The following is a 25,770-nucleotide window of genomic DNA, read 5'->3' as shown; positions in this document are numbered from 1 at the left end:
TATAAGTCGAATTGGCAGCACTGTTTATTGGAGCCGGCGGTGCAGTAAATTAACATCATGACACACATTTAAATGCAGACAAACAGGAGGGGCTGAAAGTGCGGCGACTGGGAGAATTGGAGTGGCAAGTGGAAAGCGGAGAGTTTCTGCAATACTAGTACTCGGGGACTTGGGAAATTGAGGCCAAATACACACACACACCCATCCGAGCATGGAGATATATGGAAATGGAGAGATGCAGACTGAAGTTCAAAGAAGAAAGTCACCCTTACTTTCACCAGATGTTACTGCAACTCACATTTCCATATAAGCCATCTAATTACACAAAAATTTCCAACGCACCCCGTGAAATTCGATTACCAATACATTGAAATTTAATTGCCTGTTAAAAAAAAAAACAAATTGAAAATAAATTTGCTTAATCGGTTAAATGATAATATATTTACATACGCATTTTAATAACTGAACTATTTTCGCATAATGTATTTTCAATACATAATTATGGATGCACAATCAATAAAATCAGCTGAAATCACATTCCGCTTTTTTGTTATTTATGTCTTATTTTTGAAAACTTGGCCCGAAGCGAAACTTCGCTTGCATAATCGCCCAAAAGTCAGCGGAGAAAGCGTGGGGAAAGTGGGTCTTTTGGTGCCGTATGCCCAAATAAATATGCAATTGTTATGAAAAATCGAAGGCCAACTTTCAAGTGTCAGCCATATTTCACACTCTCTTTGCAGAGAGTGTGTGTGTGTAAGGGGCAGAGAGAGACAGAAATATAACGAGAAGAAGGGCAGACGAACCGGAAGTGACAAGCAATTTGGGTGGAAAATAGATGCAGCACATCAAAAAAAATATTTTTATGAAATAGTAGGAGATTAGGCTTTACTTCACTTAAAATGAACCTTTGGTGATGACTTATATCCTTGATATATTAAAATATTACAAACTTAACTTTACTAATTTATAACTTTGTTATATTTACTTATTGACATACTTAATTTAATAAAATAGTTATATTCCAAGTATAGCACAATGGTTTATTTTTAAATTTCTCTTTTCCCTGCCAATTACTTGCTCTTAACATAAATCGTACATCTCTTTTGAATGAATAGTAATTGAATTAATTGTTGCTTTATTAAGAATTTGTTTATTGACGTTTTATGTGTTAAAAATTAAATGGTAAAAAATACACAGGCATGTGAAAGTGGAGATGAAGATGATAATGTAAGATGTAAGGTTTGTTTTCAGTTTGTTTCTCGGCTCATCAGCAACCTCACACACACATATACAGATGGTTGTGGCGCCAAACTGCCACCTCCCCCCCTTTTCCAAAGTCCACGTCCATGTTCACGTCCACGTCCACGTCTATGTGCATGTCCATGTCCCTTTACAAATTTTCCTGCCATTGCAACTTGCAACTCGCTCGAAGGATGCGCTATAAATTTTGCACGTTGTTTTGCTGTGCTGCTCAAATTTCGGTGGTCCTAGTCGTTCCGCCGCTTCTCGCTCCCCCTTCTCCTTAGACTTTTACCCGATTTTCCCGTATTTTTTCCAGCACATCGATGGCTCCGGCATTTTTGCCTCGTTTTTCTTTGCTACGGCTTGCTGAAAAATATGTATATTTTTCGTCCCTCTCGACTGCCTTTGGTCGCATATTTTATGCAGCTGCCTTTGGGTCCTCGGATCCGAGGCGTCCGCCTTTGGGTCCTCGAACAGGACGAGAAGGACGAAAAGGACGAAAAGCTCGAGCCCCAGACGGAATGTCGGGCAAAGCTGCGGGCCACAATTTCCACGTTCGCTCCGCATCCATTGACGTTTGAGGTTGCTGCCGCTGCATTGTTGCTGAATTGTCGTCGAGTTGCCACCGCCCAGCTAGCCAGTGTAATTGCACCAATCGCTGCTCGGCTGAATATGAACTTCCTGCTGCCCTTTCATCCATAGATTTTCAACCTTTTTTTTCCCCACCCTTCATATCTGCTTGACATCTCATAAATCTCATTAAAAAAGCGGGTGGAAAAAACGATAGCATAGTGCTTAGAGTGGCTACCATTAAATTGGGTTTAAAAGTTACATCAATTATTATCGCTACTTAAGTTGTCACAGAATTTGATATCAGGATCTCATCTATTTTGGGTAGACATTTTACATTCTGCATTACAACATTGGTTTCTTATTTCGGGTCTTATTTCTCGACATTTAACCAATGTAAATATAGAAAAACTGGCCTTGCGTAAAAATGGCCAAATACCTGCAGCTGTAAGCCCACATCCTTTTTTAAAGACAACCGATTTAAAAGTGGAATATCGTAAATGACTTGCGGCTTAATTCTCTAAAAATCTGCATTTAAATCTTGGTTTGCAACTTTGGGTCGATTTTTTGTCATTTTTATGATGTAACCAACCCCTTTCTAAATATCCAAAAAATGGCTTTACGGAAAAGTGTCTAAAATGCTGCACTTTTAAATTCGTAACTTTTCTTACAGTCATCCGATTTCAAAATGGTATATCTTTAAAGACTTGCGTTTCCTTCCTCTAAAAATCTGCATTTAAATATTGGTTTGTAATTTTGGGACGATTTTTTGTCATTTCTATGATGTAACCCATTTCTAAATATCCAAAAAATGGCTTTGCGGAAAAGTCTCTAAAATGCTGCACTTTTAAATCCATAACTTTTCTTACAGTCATCCGATTTCAAAATGGTATATCTTTAAAGACTCGCGTTTCCATTCTCTAAAAATCTGCATTTAAATATTGGTTTGCAACTTTGGGTCGATTTTTTGTCATTTTTATGATGTAACCCCTTTCTAAATATCCAAAAAATGGCTTTGCGGAAAAGTGTCTAAAATGCTGCACTTTTAAATCCATAACTTTTCTTACAGTCATCCGATTTCAAAATGGTATATCTTTAAAGACTCGCGTTTCCATTCTCTAAAAATCTGCATTTAAATATTGGTTTGCAACTTTGGGTCGATTTTTTGTCATTTTTATGATGTAACCCCTTTCTAAATATCCAAAAAATGGCTTTGCGGAAAAGTGTCTAAAATGCTGCACTTTTAAATCCATAACTTTTCCTACAGTCATCCGATTTCAAAATGGTATATCTTTAAAGATTGGTTTAATTTAAATATTGGTTTAAATATTGGTTTGTAATTTTGGGACGATTTTTTGTCATTTTTATGATGTAACCCATTTCTAAATATCCAAAAAATGGCTTTGCGGTAAAGTGCCTAAAATGCTGAACTTTTAAATCCATAACTTTTCTTACAGTCATCCGATTTCAAAATGGTATATCTTTAAAGACTCGCGTTTCCATTCTCTAAAAATCTGCATTTAAATATTGGTTTGCAACTTTGGGTCGATTTTTTGTCATTTTTATGATGTAACCCCTTTCTAAATATCCAAAAAATGGCTTTGCGGAAAAGTGTCTAAAATGCTGCACTTTTAAATCCATAACTTTTCCTACAGTCATCCGATTTCAAAATGGTATATCTTTAAAGACTTGCGTTTCCATTCTCTAAAAATCTGCATTTATATCTCGGTTTGTAACTTTGGTTCGATTTTTTGTCATTTTTATTTCTAAATATCCAAAAAACAGTTTTACGGAAAAGTGACCAAAAACCTGTAGTTTTAAGTCCAAAACTTTTCTTAAATTCGTGCGATTTCAAAATGATATACTTGTATAATCTTGTTGTTAAATTCTTTAAGAATCTAGGCTGAAAACTTAGTTTGTTTTTTGGGGTAATTTATTGTCATAATTTGAGTTTGCGGCTTAGTTTTCTTGATATTTTCTTCAAAATCTAGCACATCCAACCCCAAATTTTTTTTTTACCTTTGTCCGATTAAGCCTAAAATTGCTTTTGGTTTCTCTAATTTCCTAAAAATCTCTAAGCCTTGGTTTGTTAATTGAAGGACGATTTTCTGGACAATTCCAAACTTTTGGAAAATGGCAAACTTCTTTAGCAGGAAAATGTATTATCAGATCACCTAATTTGTGGGCCAGCGTAGTAAGTAGCCCTGGTGGCCCAGTGGCCGCAGATATATCCTGGTGGCCACCTTTATTGTCATCCTTGTTAAGCAGGCTCACCCAATCCACGGCCAGCCCCTCGGAAAATGTGCATTTTCCGCATTTTTCCCTCGTCGCGCTCTGTGGCGAATCGCTGGCCATAAATTTGGCTAGCAGCTTAACAAGCGAGCAGAAAAGCCAAAAAAAAAAAAAAAAAAAGAAAGAAAAAGCGAGAAAAAATGCAGCATCGAGGGGGGAAGGGGAAACAAGGGGTGGGGAGGGGGAACAGCAGGCGGCTGGGTAACAATGTATAACACGACACTAAAATTTTTATGGCTCCCACAGCCTTTGACTTCAGCGAAGGCATCGGCTGCAGGCTTCAGCTTTTGGGCTCAGCTTTCGTTTTGGACTTGGTTAAGTGCAGCCACGGCTAGCCGCATTATCCTTGTTCCTCTGGCCAATTCCTTGTTGTATGGCCAATACACGACTGTATATCCGCAAACGCTGTGTGCGTCACTTTGGGCCCTTTGTTATTGTTTGTAGGCCAAAATCGTTGCCAAAAATAGCATATCCATAGCCTGGCTAATTGATGAAATACTAGTTTTGCCGCAACCACAGCTCGAGCGTTCGATTTATTATACCCACTCGACATACTCTGTATACATATGTACATCCTGTGGCCTTTCAGCACACTCCTAATCGATGGAGTGATGGCTACAAAATGCACAAGCCCACAGTGAATATTTCAGCTTGATTAATTGCCAGTCGAACAATGCCAGCAATGGCAATTTCAAAATTCAACCTCGAGTGCAACACATAACTGCCATAGCAATCTGGTTGGTCAATAATTATTGCATTTTGTGCGTTTTGTGCCACGAAAATCACAAACAAAGTTTGTTAGTCCTGCCTGGTGGTAAAACTTCCAAGTTTTTTTAAACAGAAACAAATTCTTGAAACACAGTTGCAGAGAAAATTTTCCCTAGAGAAATAATAATAAACAAATGCTCTACTACACCAACAATATTTACTTTTACTAGTTTCTTCATGGATATAACTGAAATATTACATAATTTTAGCAGACATCAACCATCGTAATAAATATTCAATACTCATATGTTTACGCTGACATGCAACAACAACTCAATTACTCTTCACTTAAACCAATTATTTGGTGGCTCCTTGGAAAAAGTGGCAAGTTTTACAATAAATAATTAATACGTACATGGCCAGAAAGTACTTCGCATGCAGTAATTTATTAAAATTACCCTTTTTACAAAATGTGCTGGTAGACTTATAATTAAAGTTTGGATTAAAGTATAAAGATTACCTGTAATGTTGAACTTTTATATGTGGCTTTTGGTTATTTGGTGTATCTCCTTGTTAAAGATAATGGAACTATGTTGTTTTATTAATCTGAATTCAATATTTATGAATAAAGAGCTTTCCATGTTATATGATCAATTTAAAATGCTAAACTCAATTTTTTTGCATCGCTCAAAAAATATGTGGATTTTATCTGAACCAAACTTTAAAGATAAAGTAATAAACATGTTTTTTTTCTGAATTTTCTACCCTCGTATGCAACATTAAGTGAATTATTTTCGCCAGAATTGGTCACGCCGATAAAGAGCTTGTTTTTTTTTACGCCTAAAGTCCTTTAGTCCTTATTGGCCAATGGACCTGACTAATTGATTTTGTACACGGAATATGAATTCGATTTGAGTTGTTTGCCATTGCTGGTTGGGTCGTGTCGCATGTGCCGGATTAATCGCATTAGGTGGTCCGGTCGGTGGTCATTGGGGGTGGAGATTGAAGGGGGAGGGGAGTGGATTTCAGCCTTGGTAGTCTGTCAAGGATACGCGGATGGCAGGGCCCGCCCACTGACGTCATACGGGGGCTGTGAACTGCGGCGATGGTAATCGATGCGGCTGACCCACCGACCCATTAACTCACCAAAACCATCAGCTTTCATTCACCTGCGGATTTGAAGATTTTCAATTTTTGTAGTGCGCGCCCAGCATCCGGAGGACGAAGCTTTCTGTGGCGCCCCCTGTGCGCCGAGCTTTTGACTGGAAAACGGAAAAGCAGCAGCCGCACAGCTTCCGGCTTCCAGGCGAAAAGCTCGCTCTGTTGACAGCTGACCAACTGACAGTTGGCCGTGTTCCGTTTCCGCTGCATTCCGTCAGCCTTTAATTGGGATAAATCAGAAGAACATTTTACAAGCATAAATATTTGACACTAATTGGATTCATATGCCCATTTCGTTTTAATTGCGGTTTGGTGATTTCTGCGGCGTTCCGTTTTTTGACTTTTAATCTTTTGTCGTTTCTAATGGCCTTTCATTCATACATTTAGACGGCTTATTGATACACCTTTATTCTTAAAATAAAAGTGCATTTCTGCACATGTTGCGCATTTTACTAAACGTTGCGATATTGTGAGTTGACTCAACAAGTCTTTGTTAAAAAAAAAAAAAAACACAATCAACTGATGATCTATATTTATTTACACGGCTTTACTATATTCCTCACATAAAGGTCTACATGAACCTTTAAATAAATAAAGAAGCTTCGTTAATACATTTTACAAAAATTAGATGATACCAAAATAAATGTTGTTTATATTACAATCTTTCCGTTCCCCAGAATGTTTTGTTTTGTAATTAACCTTATTTTGTTTGCATATACAAAAAAAATAATGAGTAATAATATCTAAAAAACTACCATCTTAAGCTAATTTAAAAAAAACTATTTGAAAAACACCTGTAGGCATTACTGAAATCTTTTCTATTCAAAAGATATCAACAAAAAAATTTACAAAAATCTGAGTTTAAAATATGAATAAAATTAACTCGAGATTTGGTAAAAAAGAAATAGATTGTTACGAAATAAGCTTTAAATTTAAAAGCGGCTTATGAGGGCTTGCCTTAATGAAAGTTTTGGTGGCGCAGCAGCCGCTTAGTGATTTTGACAGCTGTCAGCGGCTGTGCCACCGCGAGCTTTATTCATTGAGGAATCTGGCGAAGCGAAGCCCAAGCTTAGTGGCGGGTTCGGCTGGAAGACCAGCTGACAGCTTCCAGCTTCCAGTGGCGGAGCAGCTGTCTCTCCAGGAGAACCAGCAGAAGGAGAAGGAGATGGGGTGGGGAGTAGGCGGCAATCAGGGGAACGCTGGCAGCGAAACTGGGGAACGGCGGAAAGGGAACTACCAGGGGGAACGACGAACGCAGAACGCCGAGCGGATGGCCCAGTATATTCCGCCGAGAGTCAGTCTTTGGCAGCCAGCAGCCGACAGCAGATGCCGACGAGGATGCAGAGCAGCCGACCTAAACAAACCGAATACCGAAATCCAAACCGAAACCGAAATCGAAACCAGAACCCATACTAGAACTGAATGCCGAACCGAAATCGAAACTGAAACTGGGAAAGTGCGCGGCTGTGTTCCATTGCCGATTCGTGGCGTTCCAGTGGCGGTGCATCAACAAGGGGGCGGTCGTCGCGAAGGGGGCGGGGCAGGACACAAGACCAACGACGAACAAGAAACGGCCGCGGGCAATAAAAATACAAAAAAAAAACCCAGAAGAATAAAAAAAACGTGCTTAAACCTACTAAAATAAAACGCATTTTTTACACATTTTTTTTTAAAAGAAAATACACTTTTTTTTACTGTGTGTGTGTATGTGTAAAAGCAAAAAAAAAACCATTGAAAATAAAAGAAAAAGTGCGGCAAATGGAGAGATTAAAACCGAGCGATAAAGATACATAGATCCATGGGATTGCGTTCGTGTGCTTAACCTTGACATATCAAACAAAACAACAAAATTAGACCTGTGTGTAAAAAGCAATGATATTGTGTCTGCAGTGCAGATTCTGCGATTTTGGCATCGCCGAAATTCCGCTGACATGCCAGGCATTTCAACAATAAATCGAACAAGCGCAAGGCAAAAGTTTAGATAGCAAAATAACCAACAAATTAAATAGAAAGAAAAAATAAACTCAAAATAATACCAAAGAGCACTTAAAAAATAGCATTAAACAAGTGGCCGCCAAAGAGAAAGTAGTGCAAGAAAGGTGAAAGGCAGGGGGTGGGTTGGCACATAACATATTGCTAAGCAGAAAACACACAGAGAGAAAGCGAATAGCACACAGAGAGAGAGAGAATAAGAGAGAGGTCCCATTGTTGTTGTTGTTTGCACCTTATTGTTGTTGTTGTTGTTTGCACAGCAGCCTACCTGAACAACAACAACAAAAACAACAACGAGCATCAGCAGCAATTCCGCTGTAAGCAATATTTTTGAGGTATATCCTTCTTAAGGACGTTCCAAAGGCAATTTGATGCCTTCTTTTGCTGCTGCTACTGCAGTGTGTGTGTGTGTGTGTGTATGTTTTTTCCTCTCCCTTTTCCCTTAACATTCCTCGCTTTACGCTTTGTCTTCATCTTCACGCAAACACACTCACACAATATCCCAAACGAAACAACGAAAACCTTAGGCAGAAATGAGAAAAACAGGCATACACGTAAATATCCTTAAAGCGTTGGCAAATTGTTTTGAAAAATTCAAAATACATAGAATATTTTTCGCATAGATTAAGCATGTTGTGCTATTTTCCCAATTTCTACCTTGCTTATCCTCCACATCAACTATAAACAAAAATGTGTACAACTGCCTAAGTCACACATTGCGTATGAGTTATATCAGCTTGATTTGTTTCGCAAATTTACAAATTCCTGGAAAATACTTCAAAGAGATGAAGAGTTTTTCTTTGCTATTCATAAGTTACAAATTCTCATTATTGACATCGACCACTGTGTGTATGGGCTATTTATTGTAATTTTGTGTGTACGACAGTGCGTATACATGTTCTTTGTGACTCATACGCCAAGGTGGTCGTCTTAAACGTAGAAATCACATTTTATTTAAAGTTTTTCCTGTTGTAAGTAAAGGCATTTGTGAATTAATTAAATAATATGTCTGAATGAAGAGGTTTGCTGGTGTTTTACAAGCTCTTATATAAAATAAGGTATACCGATTTACTTAGGCTTAGTTTATGAGTAATAATTTTAGTTGGTACACAATCCAAATCGTTACTTACCGTGGTGTTTAAATTGAAAGCTTACTAATCTGTGAAAATAAATTCCATTTACATTTAAAAAGAAGAATTTTGCCAACATCACATTTAAGTTAAGAAATATCTAAAACAGATAAAAGCTTCATGAATTTATTTTAAAGAATCGAACTGTTCAATCACTCCACGTTGCGTATGCGTTATATTCACTGAAAACAACAATGCAGATGAGTTATTTTATTGCTAGCCAATGGGCCGTAAAAAATAGCAAGCTAACCACAAATCGGCCCCAAATTGAGTCCTTAATTTATCCTTTATCCGTTCGGCCTCTCACCTGGCTGCAATTTGGCTAAACTTTTGGCAAGTGCTCAATTCCGTGGCGCACAGATGCTATATGCTGATGTTGACCTTTCGAGGATGCCAAACTCTCACACTGGCGCACACAGACAGCTGAAATTGATGGATGAGCTGCTGGTCCTGATTCTGTTTTTCGTTTAGAAAGAGATTGGCAACGTGTGAACTTCAAACTGTTGCCAAAAGCATCGCCAGCACACAGACAGGCACACGAAAATACACGGATAGCTAATCAGAATTGATTAAAACTCATCGATGACAGCGGATGCAGGAAAGGGCGGAGGGATGTTAACACAATGCAGTTAGACCCATCAATCAATTAGCATCGGCAAGTGACAGCCAAAAAATTAAGCAACTGAAATACTTGCAAGCTAGGCAATATTTAAATCGAAATTAAAACTTAAAGCCTTTTCTACGGGGCTTTCAAAAATTCACCATAATTATGGACTCAGCATCCACAATGGACCCGTCGTATGTATTTCTTTTAAGTTTATATTTATTTTACTTTCTTAGAATTATTATTATTTTTGGTCAGATGAGCTGATTGGTTTAATCCATAATTTTGTGTAATTATAAGTGTTCAGCACTCTTACTTATTTATTATTACTTATTTTCAAAAAAAGGACATTTATTATTTTTTTCTTTTATTTTGAATTTTAGTTTATTTTGTTTTGATTGCATACTGACCAAATTGCTACATATTTTAATTATATTTGGTACTAGCAAACACATTTTTTTATTTGTGTTTAAGTTCCTATTTATATATTACGTGATTTTACTAATTGTATTATTAAGTTAATATTATACCTTACATCAGTTTAAGTTTGCTTTTCATTTTATTTACTTTAATTTAATAACATCCTTACATAGGTTCAGGGCATCTTGGGATGAAACTTGAATGCAGTTTTTCCTGAATAAAATTGGAAAGTAAGGTTATAGATTTTAGGTCTATGAAGCTGGAGGTTATATTGATTAACTATACAAAATTCAAAAATAATAATCTGGTACCAACAATCAAAATCTCGACGTTCAAAATCTCAAGGCAGTGAACGTGTAGCAACTCAAATTTAGTCTAGTTTGGCAAAGTAGAGTAAAATAAAGTAAAGGTACCTTGGGTTGAGTTGAGTTCAGTCCCATAAAATGCGTGACAAGACAAAGGCAACAACAGAGGCGTGAGTTGATGTCTCTTTCTGCCCAGCTGCTACTCTCTCTCTCTCTCTCTCTCTCTCTCTTTCTCTCTATTCTATGTCTCTTTCTTTTTGTGAGGGGTGTGGGCCATGGGTGAAGTATTTACTGCGCACACCGAAAAAATAGAAAATAGCAAAGAAATTCGTTGGAGATGCGAAGAGATGAAAGAGGGCATGGCAATGGGGACCCGGTTCACTTTTTCCCGGCCGAGGCAAAATTCCCGGCCTCAAAGGGAACCCTCCCTCCCCCCTCGCACTCACACACACATATACAGCAAACACGCAGACGCAATGGCAAAAAAAAGAGGAAATTGGAAAACAAAAAACTGACAGCTGCTTAACACTCCTGCGAGAGAGAGAGAAAGAGAGAGAGAGACATAGAGAGAGGGAGATAGGTGTAGCGGAGGTGTCTGATAATAACGGTAAAGATAATGGAAAAGCGCACAATACGCTAGGCTGCAAAGGCAACGAAGCAGCGGCCCAAGCAGGAAACGCCAATAAACGGGGCACACAGCAGAGAAACGCTAAACGCAGCCAGGACACGCACTAAAGTCCATGTGCGTGTGGCACACTCTCTCTCTCTTTTTGTGCGTGTGTATGGGTTGCATAAATCCGCCAACAAGTTTCCCATTGTGCAGGGCCATTAGACCAAAGAACCCAACTCAATTTTTACCTCAACATCATCCTTTGCGCGCTCTTCTTCTCTCTCTTAGTGTGTGTTTGTGTGTGTGTGCTCCTACAATTACTCACGAACTTTTGCCCTCGTATTGGTGACTTGTTATACACACACGCTACACGTGTCCGGCTGTGTGTGAGTAGGAGAAAGTGTGGGTGTGCTGCTGCTGCCTCTTCTGATGTGTGTGTTTGTGTGTGTGTATGTGTGTGTGTATGTGTGTGTGTGTGTGTGTGTGCGTCGGTGTCATTACATCGCCAGTTAAGCGCTTACACGCTTCAATTTCTCGCTTGCCACTTATGGCACAACATTCGTCGCCTTTCGTCCTTTTGCGCCTCGCTGTCCGTTTCACTGCCATTCCGTTTCCACGTTCCACATCTCCGCCCGTTTCACTGGCGGTCCATTGCCACTGTTTCCTATGCCGCGCCACGTTTTTGCGCGCTCTTCCAGGCGAACTGTTGTTTGTTCTGGCCCTCGAACTGGAAACCAAGCGAAAAGCGAAAAGGAAAGGACGAAAAGCAAGAAGCAAAAAGCGACAAGCGGGATAAGCCCCAACGCATACAAAAGCGAAAAGGGAGCAAAAGCAAGGAAAGCCAGAGGGCAAATCAAAAAAGAAATATTCTTGCTGCTTAAAATATCTAAACATAGAAAATAAAATAAATAAAGATATTTTCCTGATGTGTGTGTGTTTGTGAAATAATCAAAAATAAAACATCTGCACAAATGAGTGAAGGCGTGGTATGTTTGTGTATGTGTGTGTGTGTGAGCTTCACCTGTTTCACACCCCCTCCATTTTGCTGCCCAATTTCTCTGCTGAACCGAAAGGTTCAAGGTTGTTGTTCCCAATCGAAAAGTCGCGCCAAAAACAACAGCAACAACAGCAGCAACTGCAGCTGCAGCAACCAATTGTAATTATTTCTCAAACACACAAAAAAATGTGTTGGAAAACACAGAGGGACAAATGAAATCGCTTTAAGTGCGACCCATAAATAAAACGTGAAAAATCTGGGCTCTAAAAATCAATAGGTAAAGGACATCTCACAGGCTCTCTCTCTCTCTCTCTCTCACTCGCCTGGCAGCCTATTTTTATCCAACAAATTCAAAACAACCTAAAACATGTAAGAGTGCTTCCAAAAGCGGAAATTGCCATTTTCACTTGCTGTTTCCGGTTCAAATGAAACTGTCACTGTGTGTGTGTGTGTATGTATAGATTGGATTTTTTTTTTGGGAAAATAAATGGTTGAACAAAAAGCTAATATAAATAAATAAAATTCAAATGTGTTCATCAAACTGCAGCTAAAAATGTGATGAAAATCCCAAAAGCAATGTCAACAAAACAGTGCAAAGTGCATTGCCTAATTGCCAAAGTGATAACTGTTCCGAGGGCCAAACAATAACAACAAAATTCCAGACTCATCTTCTTCGCCCCGAAAAACAAGAAAACAAAAACCCCCAAAGGACTTCCTCGTTTTACACTGCAACCAATTGCCAAATGCTAGCCCAAGTAGTAGCCAAATCAACCTTAATGGCCAGAAGCAGCTGCACGGAGGTGCCACAAACCAGGGTGCTCGCCAAATAACAGACGGTGCTCCGTACCAGCATCGCAAGTGGATTATCGTAAAGTGGAGCAGCAGCAGCAGCAGCAGGAGCAGGAGCAGCCGCTGGACGAGGCCGCGGCCGGGATACGCCATCATCCGAGCAGGCTGAACATTGGCGCAATTAGCGATTCGCACCACTTGCTCGTCCTCAACCATTTCCCGCATCGATTTCATCGAGCGATGGGGCCTCACACCGGTTCTGCGACCGCGCCAGGAGCAGCCGTTGAGCGGTGAAAACCTATCGAACGCCTCGCCCCCTCTTCTCTGCGATAGGTAAGGTCCTTGGGCGCTCCGCTTGCTCTAATTCGATAATGTTTATTTCGCGGAAACAAGCGGAGGACTAAGCGGAAAGCCTTTTTTGTTTGCATTTTACTCATCTCAAGCTATTAAAAATCACTTGCTGAGGTGCCTGCAAGTAAATAGACTTCTTTGTTGCATTTTAAAGTGATCTCAGTAGTGACGGAATACCTTAAGACTTTCAAAATATACATTAAGAAGGGTATTTATTTTATTTAACTTATTAAATGGCATTTTAAGAGCTATTTTTCTACACGAAAAAGCAGAATCACTTGATATTAAATAGCATTTAAAATATAAACAATACTCGCTTTAGTTTATTGATTATAATACTCTTTAAATCGTATCCATAGAAAAAATTCTTCTGTGGACTTAAAAAAGTAAACGCCTTAAGATCTTAAAGCCTTTAAAAAATGTTTTCGCTCAACAATACTACTGATAAAGTTTTATTAAATTTTTCAAAGTTTTGGCAATTTCCTTAGTTTAAGTTGTTGCCAAACTATTTGGCAAGGAACAAGACAAAGAAATGCTACTCACTAGCATTACTATATAAGGCGAAGGGATAAGAGTCGCAATATGTTAACCGCTTGTCAAGAATTTCCATTGCATACCTTCTGGGGCGCATTCCTCCGAGATGATGACGATGATGATGATGATGATGATGATGGTGAATGACAAATGGTGAAGCGCCAGTCGCAGAGGAATGAATGCAGATGCACAAACAGACAAGCAGAGAGACAGGCACACACAACACACAACACACACACACACACTAACCAACACTCACCCATCCAAACACTCACACTGACTCTCACACTCACCTCTAAATGGTGGGTGGGTCAATGCGGCGTATGCGCAATGTGACATTGACAGTTGCCCAAACAGCAAACACAAAAGTGGCACAGCATCAATATCATTAACATTCCAATGGCCCCAGACCACACCATCATTCCACCCAGCCTTTTCAGCCGATTGAGACATAACAATATCCTTTGATGATATCCTGTAATCGTCTCACTGAATTGACATGAGTTTGACATTGATAACGATGCTGTAGCTTTAGCTATAGCTTTGTTGCCAGTATGCCTGTGGCTGGCGCTCCTTTGATTTTCCCCACTCACAAAGACTTTGCCCACCAGAAGTTCAAGAACGAATGAAGAGCGAATCTAATGCATCTGGGTAAATTGGTAAATTGATGCCCGACGCCAGCGAAAGCAATTCATGACACTAAAACCGCTGACACCGAGTCCTTTCCATCCTGCAGAGAGAGAAACCAATAACAAATAATTGCATAGTTAAAGTTTTTACTATTTTAGGTTAGGTGGAACACTTTGCACTTTTCCCAGAACGTAGCCATAAAAATAGCAAACATTTAAAATTTACAGCTGTGGTGGCAAATTTTAAATTTAGGAATATATGTAATGCTTAATTTTTAACACAAGATCATGAGCGTTCCAAATTGGGTGCCAGAATAAAGAGCTTAACGTTCTCATACATTGCCCAAATTTTCCTTAGTGTCCAACTGTTCTTATTGTTGTTGATTGACGAGGCTTACACTTTCACTTTGCCTTTTGCCCGGGCAAACAATTGCCGCACATTTCAACTTGCAACTTGACTTTTGCCCGCTGCTCGCCGTTTGCCGCTTGCCGCCTGCTACTTGCTACTTGCTATTTGCTGTCATTGTTCTTGACTTTTGATCCTGGCTTTTGGTTGTTTGGTTGTTGCTGTTGATACTAGCACTAGTGGCAGTAGTTGCTGCTGGCAGCGACAAGGCGACAAGCGACGTCAACGTCAGCAACAAAGCAACAAAGCCATGAACAATGAACACCGAACAGCCAACAATGAGCGCAGTGTGTGAGTTTGTGTGCTGCTGCCATACCATAAGCTTTGTGTCGCTTTCACTCGCTTGACTTTCCCCGTACTTTTACCCTTATCTCGACCACGAAAATGCCCAACCCCTCCACAGATTCCCTGTGCAGTGCATTAAAATTAAAACCACACAACCGAAAGGGGGGAACATTAAACGGTTTCGGGGACTTAACAAATTGAATGGAGATTACTTTGATTGTGGCCAAGAAGATTGGAATTTATATTGAGCTGTAGCTGTGGGGGCAAGTTTCTGGGTCATCTTTGACCATTGTGGAAATTCCCTCGCTACTTCAACTGAAACCCTATACATATGGAAGCTAGCCACCTAATTAATTGGACTGAAAAGGATATCTAATTGCTACTAATCGAATATATTATTGTATTAAAAAAAAGCACCAACTATGATAATTTCCAATTAAATATTTTTTAAATGTTGATTTACATTTTATCAATTACTGATTAATAACAAACGAATATAATAATATAGAATATTTATTTTTCCAATTAATTAGTTCATGCTTTACGGTTTTCCTTTATGGCTCAACTCAAATAAAAGGAGACAATTCTTCTCATTTTCTTGAAATAAATATTTTAAAGCTTGTTATTTTACCCTTATACAACCAGGCAATATCGATTAATGAATATTCCGCAGTCTTTTGATTGTCTTATCTCTGCTTAAGAGCTATGAACTGATTGCACTTCGGCGAGCAATGGCTAAGAGCCCTTCTATCTTCGCATAGTCAAGTGTCCATTCTTCAGTACCTTTTTCACCCCTTTCCACCCCTTTCCACCCCTTTCCACCCCTTTCCACCCCTTTGCCACCCCAATTCAAACCCCTTTAAGCCCCCTTCTGACCAATCTACTAACTCTTACGCCTTTGACGCACTTGAGACATTTGAAAAGTTTCACCTTTGGAGAAGTTCGCTTCGCTTTTAAATTGCGCGCTTAACAAGTTCGTTTCCGGTCCCTTTTTTTTTGCCTCGAACTCCTTTCCGCCGTTCTGTTGTTGCTTTTCTTTAAGCTAAGCCTGCTATTTCGAATAATAAACGACGAAAAGTTTCAAATAGCGGAACATGTTTAAAATGCCTGACGTGCACACTTTTCCAGCACTTTTTTGCACCTTACTCGAGGACCCCCACTCCATTTTGCCCATTTTCCACAACACCTTCTCCATTTTCCACAGCCCTTTTCATTCATTCTTGTGGGCAAACGTGCAACGGCAAATGCAAACAGCACCGAAAACAGAAAGCGACAGGCAACAAGCTTTCACCCAACGCCCACTTTCACCCCTTTCACCCTTTTTGCCCCTTTTACCCCTTTCACCCCCACACCCTTGCTGTTGTTGTTTGGCTGTTGGCAAACAGCTTGCATGTCGTTGCACACGAGTAGAACCTGAGAATGGTTGCCAAAAATAAAAAAGCCAAACGGAAAACAAGAAATGAGAATGGAAATGAAAATGAAAATGGAAAACCAAAACTAAGCCCCCCGAACAACGAGTTCAAAACTTCTAAATGCCCTGCAACTTAAGATCTTGAATTAACTTCTTTGAAATTATTATTATAATTTATGGCAACATAAATACAAACAATACACACAATAAAAGTAAACAAAAACCATGCCAAAAAGTACAACAAATTTGATATATTATTTTCTTGTATTAAATTGAAAATAATTTACCATAACAACATATGCTTTAAAGTTATCGGCGTAAAAATACCGCATTTCTACCGCTCCAAATAGCCCATAAAACTCCAGTTTTCAATGGCAAGGGGTATTGCAAAAAGCAAATCACGAAAACATACCAGCAACTCACACAAATTGTGCACGCAACTGGCCAAGGTCGCTTAGGGCAGGCCAGTTGGTTGTAGGTTGGCCCGCCCCGACTATAACTATCCGTCCGTGAATCTTTCAGCCCGGGATTTGCATAATTCGACTCTGCGGCGGCCGTGATTCCCGATCCCCGATCCCCGATCCCCCGAACGTCTGGCGATTGATGGCCCCGGATCCGAATCCGAATCCGAGTCCGAGTCCGGATCCGGGTGCACATACAAGTCCGGGAGTGGCAGGTGCATTTCCAGGGCAAATTGGTCAAATGCAATCTAGTTTTCGCAAAATTTAAGTGTTTGCACAGCAAAAGCGTAGGTCCAAACAATTTAAAGATGTTTAAAAACACAATTGTTCATGTTGCCAAAAGAAAATAACATTATCTATTATTAATAATATTTATTGTTATAGGATTTTAAAGTTCCTCCAGGCTTTATAAATAAATGTATCTCTTATTTAAAAATCCTTTTCCAATTGAAATAACTCCAAAATATGTTGAAATATTATAGTAACTAACTATTAATAATAACTAATAACTATTATTAATATTTAATATTAAAGGATTTTATAATTCTTCAAGTTTTGCTACCTAAATGTATTTCTCATTTCAAAAATCTTTTCCAAAAGAGTTGTATGCCCTGTGAATAAGTTATTTATTAGTTATTTATTGCACGTACATTTTCATTCATTCATATTCACTTTGAAACTTTGAAACTTTGTCAGTCGAATGCCGTTCGTGACGTCAGCCTTGAATCCAGTTTCGCATTCACCTTGCACAGCCTGCGGCGCCTCTCGTTTGACGGCGTTGATTGAATCATGTTGACACGCTGCTCGATCCCCCCACGCCCCCCGAAACCCCCACCCCCCTGGCCGTACGCCCATGTGGGTTCCAGTGGGAGGCGGCTGCAAGGCAACCTTATCAATGCTATTTCCCAGAGGGGAATCGATTTGGCCGTGGGCAGCACACAAACTTGCGGCTGAGCCAAATAGAGACTTCAGGCTTTGAGCCAGGACCTACAATGTAGGGTGAGGCTCGGATAGGATACAAAGTCCAAAGTCAAGACTTTAGTACCGAATGCTGAGATTTTTGGCTTAGTTGCTAAACCACAACATACAAGGTATGGCTCGACTTTAGAGAATTCCGATTTAGTTTTGTGGTTAAGAAAGTATGTAAATGTTGTAAGACAGGAGATATAGTTAACAAATTTCAATGCCTACACAAATTATATAAATTTGGCATTTGCTTGATAAATTTTCCAAAATTCCTGTGAAAGACAATTAACTACTGAATATTAGACATAGCAGATGAATCCCTTGCTAAATAATGTGCTGCACAAAAGTCCTGCTTCGACATTTACTTATTTAGAAATATAATGAAAAAATGGATTGTACCATTGGGAAGGAGCAGTGTTATCCTCCAGTTGTTCCTGCCAGATATATGTCCATGGCATTCTTGTTAAGGTGCACGAACTGACGTCTTCGTGGAATCGGTTGAATATGGGGCAATCGGGTGCCATTGACGGCATTTAAACTCAGATTGGAGTTGGGATCGTCGTCGTCGTCGAAAGAGGTTGCTGTGCTTTCCGTTCTGGCTCTTTTTGCCGCTGCCGCGGCACTAGTGGTGGGTCCTTGGTCCTGGGAGGAGCTTCTCTCTGGAGATGGAGGCACAACTGCGGCATTGACCGTAGAACTAGAGCCCGTGGTCTCAGTGCTAGTCAATGTCGAACTGTTTGCAGTCGCAGCCCGTTTTCTGCGCTCCGCGTGCATCTTCGCATTGTTGTTCTTGAGATTGTAGAGCTTTTCTAGAGCCCGGTAGCAGGACAAACAGAGTGGCTGTGAACGGAGCTCGGAGTTTATCCGTTGGCCGAACTTGAGCAAATGCGGATTCCTCAGAACGCGGTACGGGGTCCTCAGCTTGTGACTTCCCAGGCCGCACCATCGTCGTTCCACATGCGGTGTTTCATCAGCCATCTGCAGTTTATACATTCATAAATTATTATTTTTCAATCCGAAATCTAGAAATTTACATTTACCTGTTACCGGTTATCTGCTTTAGCTTGGTCTTAAAATACCAAACTAACTTATGCTGACAGTTTAGGCACAGTCTACAGTTGATTCCATTTGGAAATTTGATGTTTGGATGACCGATTAAAAAATCGAGCATTTTGTTAAACATTACATTTTAGGGTTGTTTTAAAATCGTCACCTGATTTGTTAACTTCATTGTTTTTTTTTGCATAATTCATTAGTTTAATAAAGTGCATTTTTTTTATAAGATTCTAAGGTCTCTTGATTTATTTATTTACTTGCATTACTAAATTTGCATAGCAATTCAATATTTAGTGATCTCTAAACACTATATTAACGAAATATATTAATTTAATTTATTTCACTTTTTACTTTTTTATTTAAAAGAGGTGATTAAATTGAATTTTCGTATTACAGCCAGTACTCTTCTCAGCGCTTCTCAATTGGCTTACTTAAATATAAAAAAATCAACATGTGAAAGTATTATTCATCTTTTCGCAGAGCTTCGTGATGTATTTATTTATTTAGGTCGCAAAAACTATTTGCCCAGCAAATTATTACTTTATGAACTCTAAATAATATTTCGATAAACGTGATACTGTCCATTGTATTGTCTTAATAAGATTAAGAACCCTCCTCGACGATTCTCAATGAACTCACTTAAGGAGTGAACAATAATTGTGTTTTCATTTTATAAATAGCTAAACGTAATAAATTCATCCTTTCAAAGTTCCTTATTACAGCCAGTGCACAATGGGCTTAGTTAAATGTCGAAAAATGTCCTCAGATGCGGTTGTCCCAAAGGTTGGTTGGTGCGCAGCTGGGGAGTGCGGCATGCATAACCGGGTCCTCATTGAGGACTGACTGGGTGGCGAGTGCGAGTGCAAATGCACTCCCTCAGTTCAAGGCTCCTTTGGCGCGTGTGTGTGTGTGTGCATGCCTTAAATTTCCTTTCGCCATCACATTAATTCATAAATTTCAGCATGCCGTTGTTGACGCAGCTAAAAATAGTCCGAAAAAAAAGCAGTGGAGGGGTGGGGGTTGAGTCTTGGGTCTAGGGAGGTCTTGGGAGGTCTAAGGACTGAGGCTGACGTCGCCTTGACCGGACAAAGCGAAAGGCACACACTCACTGTGCACATGTCAGATACCAGGACACTCGCACATACGATCCCCAGGACGAAAATGCGCTTCGATTTTCGGCCTTGCATTGAACTTCATTCATCGCCATTGCTGTTTCCGTTTCCTTTTCCGTTGTAGTTTCAGTTCCATTTTCAGTTTCAGTTGCACTTGCACTTGCATTTGCAGTTTCAGCTTTTCGACTTATGCAATCCACCTACAAAACGATGCGGAAGTGGGTGAGACTCGACTTGACTCGACTTGACTCGACTCGATTCGACCTAACTTGACTTCGCTCGACTTGAATCGAATCTACTCACGTTGCGACTTGTGGATACATATGTATCTTGTAAATAGGTCGCTGCAGCAGAGCACCGACTCATCGACATTGGCGGCATCTAGAAAGGAGGCGACAATGACGTCACAACCGCATCAGGCCGTGCCGCTGACCTATATACATGCTCACAAGTGCAACAGAGACGAACACCGTGTGAGTGAGATGGATATAGAGAGACAGAGAGAGTGTGAGAAAGAGAGACGAGCGTAAACGTATGCATAAATTGCTGACTGACATTTACATATAGTAGATAAACAACAAAATTGTTTCCATGTACTATACATGGATGGAGATAAATAAAGAACAGGCCTACACTGCCACTTCTACTGCACCCAAACTGTTTGTTGACATTTAGTTCGGAGCACGGTACGAATTTACCTGTGCCGGTCTTTTCCTCCTCCACCTCCCATACTTTCTTTTTGCGGCTTGCAACACCTGCTGACGTCACACCGAACGATATGCCAATTTGTGATTGCATTTACAGGTCATGAGCTGTCTATCGTTACGGAACAATATCCATAAGCCAGTTAACAGTTGGTATTTTTTTTTTTAGAAAAAGCACTATAAAAATATCTAACAAAATTAAAATATTTGAAAAACTTAAAAATACGCTTAAAATTGAAGTTTCTTGACTTTGGCAACTCTGGTCACTCAATGAAAATAAATGAAATATGATCTGCCTTCGCTTTACAATCGCCAATCGATTTTCCAAGTTTGAGGATACTTCTCTTCAATGTGAAAATATTTGTTCATTAAAATATAACATTAATAACTCCAATAACGAGTCAAAAATATTAGAATTCATAAACAAAACTAATATAATTGACTAACTATAAAACCTAACAAAATATTCATTTAGGCTCACATACTATTGATTATAGGTTTAGTATAGGTTAAGTAAGCGCTTATGAAGCAAACATACACTATGATCCTCTAAACCCAGCATAAACCTAAACCCAAAAGATTGAGTAAGCCTAACCCTTATTAGTAACAATGTAGTCGGCCAAAAGCCAAAGTAGTTATTTATATAATTAAATAAATTTAAGTTTTGTAGTTACCTCTTTCAAAGAGACACGAATATGTGTTAAGTTGGCTGTCAAACCGATAAATTACTTTATTTAATCATGTTTTTTCAAAACCATTATTATGTTTACCACATGTCCGACCATAAATATGAAGAAGTACCGCGGCCGCCGCAAAAAGATAGAGTTGCAGCCGGCAAAGATTTATGCCGGCAAACAATTTGTCCGAGCAGGCAATCGCCATTATTGCAGTCGAGTGGAGGGGATAACTGATGTGGGCGGTGGATGATGATGGGGATGAGAACGACGAGGCTTTCTGGCTTTCTGGTTTTCTGGCTTTCGAGGGTGGGATAGTGCACTTACACGCTTAATTAAATGCCACGGCACGACGCCAGAAAGCAGGCAACCTGCCATGCAACGCCAAAAAGTTGCCAGCAGCGGCAGCAACAATTGCGACTGCAACAACTGCAACAGCAGCAACAATTGCACATTGTCAGCAACATCAGCGATAAGGGCGGAAAATGTTGGGCACATTGCCAGCAAATGGGTGTTTTTTGGGTGGTTCGATGATGATAATGATGACGATGATGATGATGATGATGGTGTTGCTGTGGTTGAGCCCGACTCGTTGGGTCCTTTTTATATGCGATTGTAATACAATTTCAATTACAAGTGTAAACATAAGTATATTGCCGGCATAGGCGTGGTGTCCATATATATATATATATATATCTGTATATCTCTATACATATATATATATGCTTGTGGAGTGCAATGAATTTAATTTGAGTGAGGCCTAAGCCAAAGGAAGCAGTATAGTATAGTATAGTGTAGTATGGTATAGCATGCCTTCTCCCCGCGTCGTTTCTATAGCCTCAAATGGTTGGCATCGCAATTGCGAATTGCAATTTGAAATCGAGAAAGTGAGGCTGAAAATCCCCGACTGCCGCCGGCCATGCAATATGCATGGCCATTGAATATTCAATGGCAGAGCATCTGGAAATTGATTCGAGCCGAAAAGTAATTAAAGACCAGGCCACTGGAGAGCTTAAAGATCGAAGGCGTTGAATAATGGAGATGTGACTTTCACTTGCCAAGAAAGAAATTCGAACGCCGAAACATGAACACATATAGTATATATGATGGCAGTGGGATAAGTAATGGTTAAGTAATTGCCGTCTGGGTTGCCTTAAATATTCAGTTGAAAGTTAAACGTCATGCCTTGATTGAATTGATTAAGTTTTTACTGGAACTAAGATGGGAATTTATTTTAATTTATTTATTTATTCGATAAGCCTAAGTAAATTGTATCTAAATAATGAACTGAGAGCTTCTGCTCCCCAATTTACCTGGATTAAGTTCATGTTTACTAAGGTTTTAATAATACATACTAGAGATTAATGTTAGTATTTTAAGTAATAAGTGATTCGTTTTACTAACTGCAGATGCCTTCTCTTACAGGTCTTTGCCCAAATTGAGCAGTCAAGACGAAGAAGGGGGGGCTGGTCATGGCTTTGGTGGCGGACCGCAACACTTTGAACCCATTCCTCACGATCATGATTTCTGCGAAAGAGTCGTTATAAATGTGAGTCACCAAGTTGAAAAATAACATCATAATATATACAATTTCACTTACTATTGCTACAATGTCATATAGGTAAGCGGATTAAGGTTTGAGACACAACTACGTACGCTAAATCAATTCCCGGACACGCTGCTTGGGGATCCAGCTCGGAGATTACGGTACTTTGACCCGCTTAGAAATGAATATTTTTTTGACCGTAGTCGACCGAGCTTCGATGCGATTTTATACTATTATCAGAGTGGTAAGCATTCAGTCGATATTCGATATTCGATATACCAGAACCTAAAACCAACGACAATTTATTTTATGTGTAACCACCGGCTAATGTTTCTCTATTTCTCTTTATCCTCGTCGTCGCCGAAACAACAAACAATGAATACTTGACTTTATTCACACACCGCCACTCACCCACCCACTCACACCCACCACCACCCCCAAAAACACACTCATCACCATCACGTTCATCCACAGGTGGCCGACTACGGAGACCGGTCAATGTCCCTTTAGACGTATTTAGTGAAGAAATAAAATTTTATGAATTAGGTGATCAAGCAATTAATAAATTCAGGTAAGCCCACGTGTTGCCCTCTAGAAATTCCACCACTCCCTTACCAAAAGAAAGAAAAAACAAAACAAAAAGAGTGATAACAAGGTCCAAAACAATAACATAACCGACAAAAATAAACAGAAAAACTAAAACAAATCAAATAAAAAATGCAGGACAACAAATTGGTTCGGTTTGTTCTATATTGGTAGCACGGCAAATTTTCTATCGAATCAGTGTAATGAGGCATGCAACACGGCTAACAGACCGACACACGCACATAGACATAGAAATAGATCTAGACTTGACTTGAATACAAACATACATACCTACACATTGCGTTGGCTGGACGTGTGGTTCAAAGGGGAACTTATTTTGTTTTTCAAAAACGAATGTACTTGTAACTATTAATTTAATTGTAAATTATAGTGAAATAAATTTGTATTTTGTAGCCATAACATTACGTTTAATAGGATATTTATATCTCGAAACCATGAAATTGTAATTTTAAGTTTAATCTAATACATGTATAGTTTGTTGGCAATTTTTCCCCTAAAACTAATGCATCTCCAGCTTTGGCGAGGTAGAAGCAAATTTAATAAGAAAAAAAAACACAGATATAGATGGACTGGACCCTGGACCGAGGTCAAAAGCGAAAGTGAATGTTAATCACTTGACCACCAGCTTAAAATTTTGTTGATACGGCACGGGGGGCAGTGTGGCCGGACCCGTGGAGCGGAGATGGAAAACGGATGTGCAACCGAGGCAAGGACGATCAAGGATCCGGCGGAATGCAGCCTACTTAATCTTTATTAACTCTTTGCTGATTGCCAATGCCAATGCCAAAAACTAGACACACCTAAGCTTCTTGAACGGCTTTAAATCCATATCAATTTTAAGTTTAGCTTAGCTTTCGATCAAAGCCTTTTGCCAGCTTCCGATTATAGTTGCGAACCAATAAATTAAATCTGTGCCTAAAAAATACGAAAAATACTTAAAGAATGCCACACTCCCACAGACCTACACACACACCAAATAAAAAAATAAAACAAAAAAAAAAAACACCCCCACACACTATAAACGGAATGAGAAATTGTTATGAATATCTAATACTAACAAGAGACCATCAATCATTGCTCTATTTGCAGAGAGGATGAAGGCTTTATTAAAGAGGAAGAAAGACCATTACCGGATAATGAGAAGCAGAGAAAAGTCTGGCTGCTCTTCGAGTATCCAGAAAGTTCGCAAGCCGCCAGAGTTGTAGCCATAATTAGTGTTTTTGTTATATTGCTATCAATTGTTATATTTTGTCTAGAAACATTACCCGAATTTAAGCATTACAAGGTGCGTACGAATCCAACCGAAGGACCTCCAAGGGATACATCTCTCTCTCTCTCTCTCTCTTTCTCGTTTTCGTTCTCCTTCTTTAAAAATTTACAGGTGTTCAATACAACAACAAATGGCACAAAAATCGAGGAAGACGAGGTGCCTGACATCACAGATCCTTTCTTCCTTATAGAAACGTTATGTATTATTTGGTTTACATTTGAACTAACTGTCAGGTAGGCCGCTCACTTCCACTCTAAACTATTAATGCGTACACCTAGTTATAAGCTAAGCGAACGAAAGAGAAATATTAGTTTGAAATTGAACTCGAATACAATATCTCTCTATCCATCTATAACTCTGTTTCTAATTGAGTAAACATTGATTGATTTTCCGTTCTCTCCTGTTTTGTCTTTGATTTGATTTGATTTCATTTATTTATATATATATATAAATATATATATATATATACTCGTATATATTTCTCTGTCTGTTGCTTTGCTTTTGTTCGACACTCATGGTTTAATTCAACTGTTTCAATCTGAAATCTTCTTTCTCTCTCTTACATCTATATTTTTCTCTCTCGCTCTCGGTTTCTCTATCGCGCTGTCTGTGTGAATCTTTAAACCAAACCAATCGCTGGTCGTTGTATCGATTTTGTGTGTGTTCAGGTTCCTCGCATGTCCGAACAAATTAAATTTCTGCAGGGATGTCATGAATGTTATCGACATAATCGCCATCATTCCGTACTTTATAACACTAGCGACTGTCGTTGCCGAAGAGGAGGATACGTTAAATCTTCCAAAAGCGCCAGTCAGTCCACAGGTATGAGATTTCTGTTTGCCCAATGCCAACTACACATATATCGATATTAACCACTCACACACGACCACACACACTCACATGCATATACAGTTGAACCGATTTAAGTAATAAGTGTTG

General features: G+C 39.3%; 2 protein-coding genes across 15 annotated transcripts in view; one reads left to right on the top strand and one right to left on the bottom strand.

Annotated features, from left to right (window-relative positions):
* LOC108142282 (potassium voltage-gated channel protein Shaker) overlaps positions 1-25,770 on the top strand; it is a 143,807-nt gene that overhangs the window by 97,154 nt on the left and 20,883 nt on the right. For all 14 annotated transcript variants that reach the window (XM_017266014.2, XM_017266016.2, XM_017266020.2 and 11 more), the window contains 6 exons: positions 22,835-22,958; positions 23,031-23,199; positions 23,430-23,526; positions 24,651-24,846; positions 24,943-25,064; positions 25,500-25,653. In XM_017266014.2, coding sequence (XP_017121503.1) covers positions 22,835-22,958; positions 23,031-23,199; positions 23,430-23,526; positions 24,651-24,846; positions 24,943-25,064; positions 25,500-25,653 — 862 coding nt within the window. The remainder of the gene's footprint in view (positions 1-22,834; positions 22,959-23,030; positions 23,200-23,429; positions 23,527-24,650; positions 24,847-24,942; positions 25,065-25,499; positions 25,654-25,770) is intronic.
* Positions 18,163-19,049, bottom strand: LOC108142286. Its single transcript, XM_017266032.2, has 2 exons — positions 18,904-19,049; positions 18,163-18,841 (listed from the first exon to the last, which is right to left on the bottom strand). The coding sequence occupies exon 2, from the start codon at positions 18,839-18,841 to the stop codon at positions 18,281-18,283; it is 561 nt and encodes a 186-aa protein (XP_017121521.1). The 5' UTR covers positions 18,904-19,049; the 3' UTR covers positions 18,163-18,280.

The sequence above is a fragment of the Drosophila elegans genome, unplaced genomic scaffold (genome assembly GCF_018152505.1).
Source record: "Drosophila elegans isolate 14027-0461.03 unplaced genomic scaffold, ASM1815250v1 contig_149, whole genome shotgun sequence".
In the NCBI taxonomy this organism is placed as follows: Eukaryota; Metazoa; Arthropoda; class Insecta; order Diptera; family Drosophilidae; genus Drosophila; species Drosophila elegans.
The sequence above is the reverse complement of the archived record's forward strand: the minus strand, read 5'-3'. Positions and strand labels throughout refer to the sequence as shown.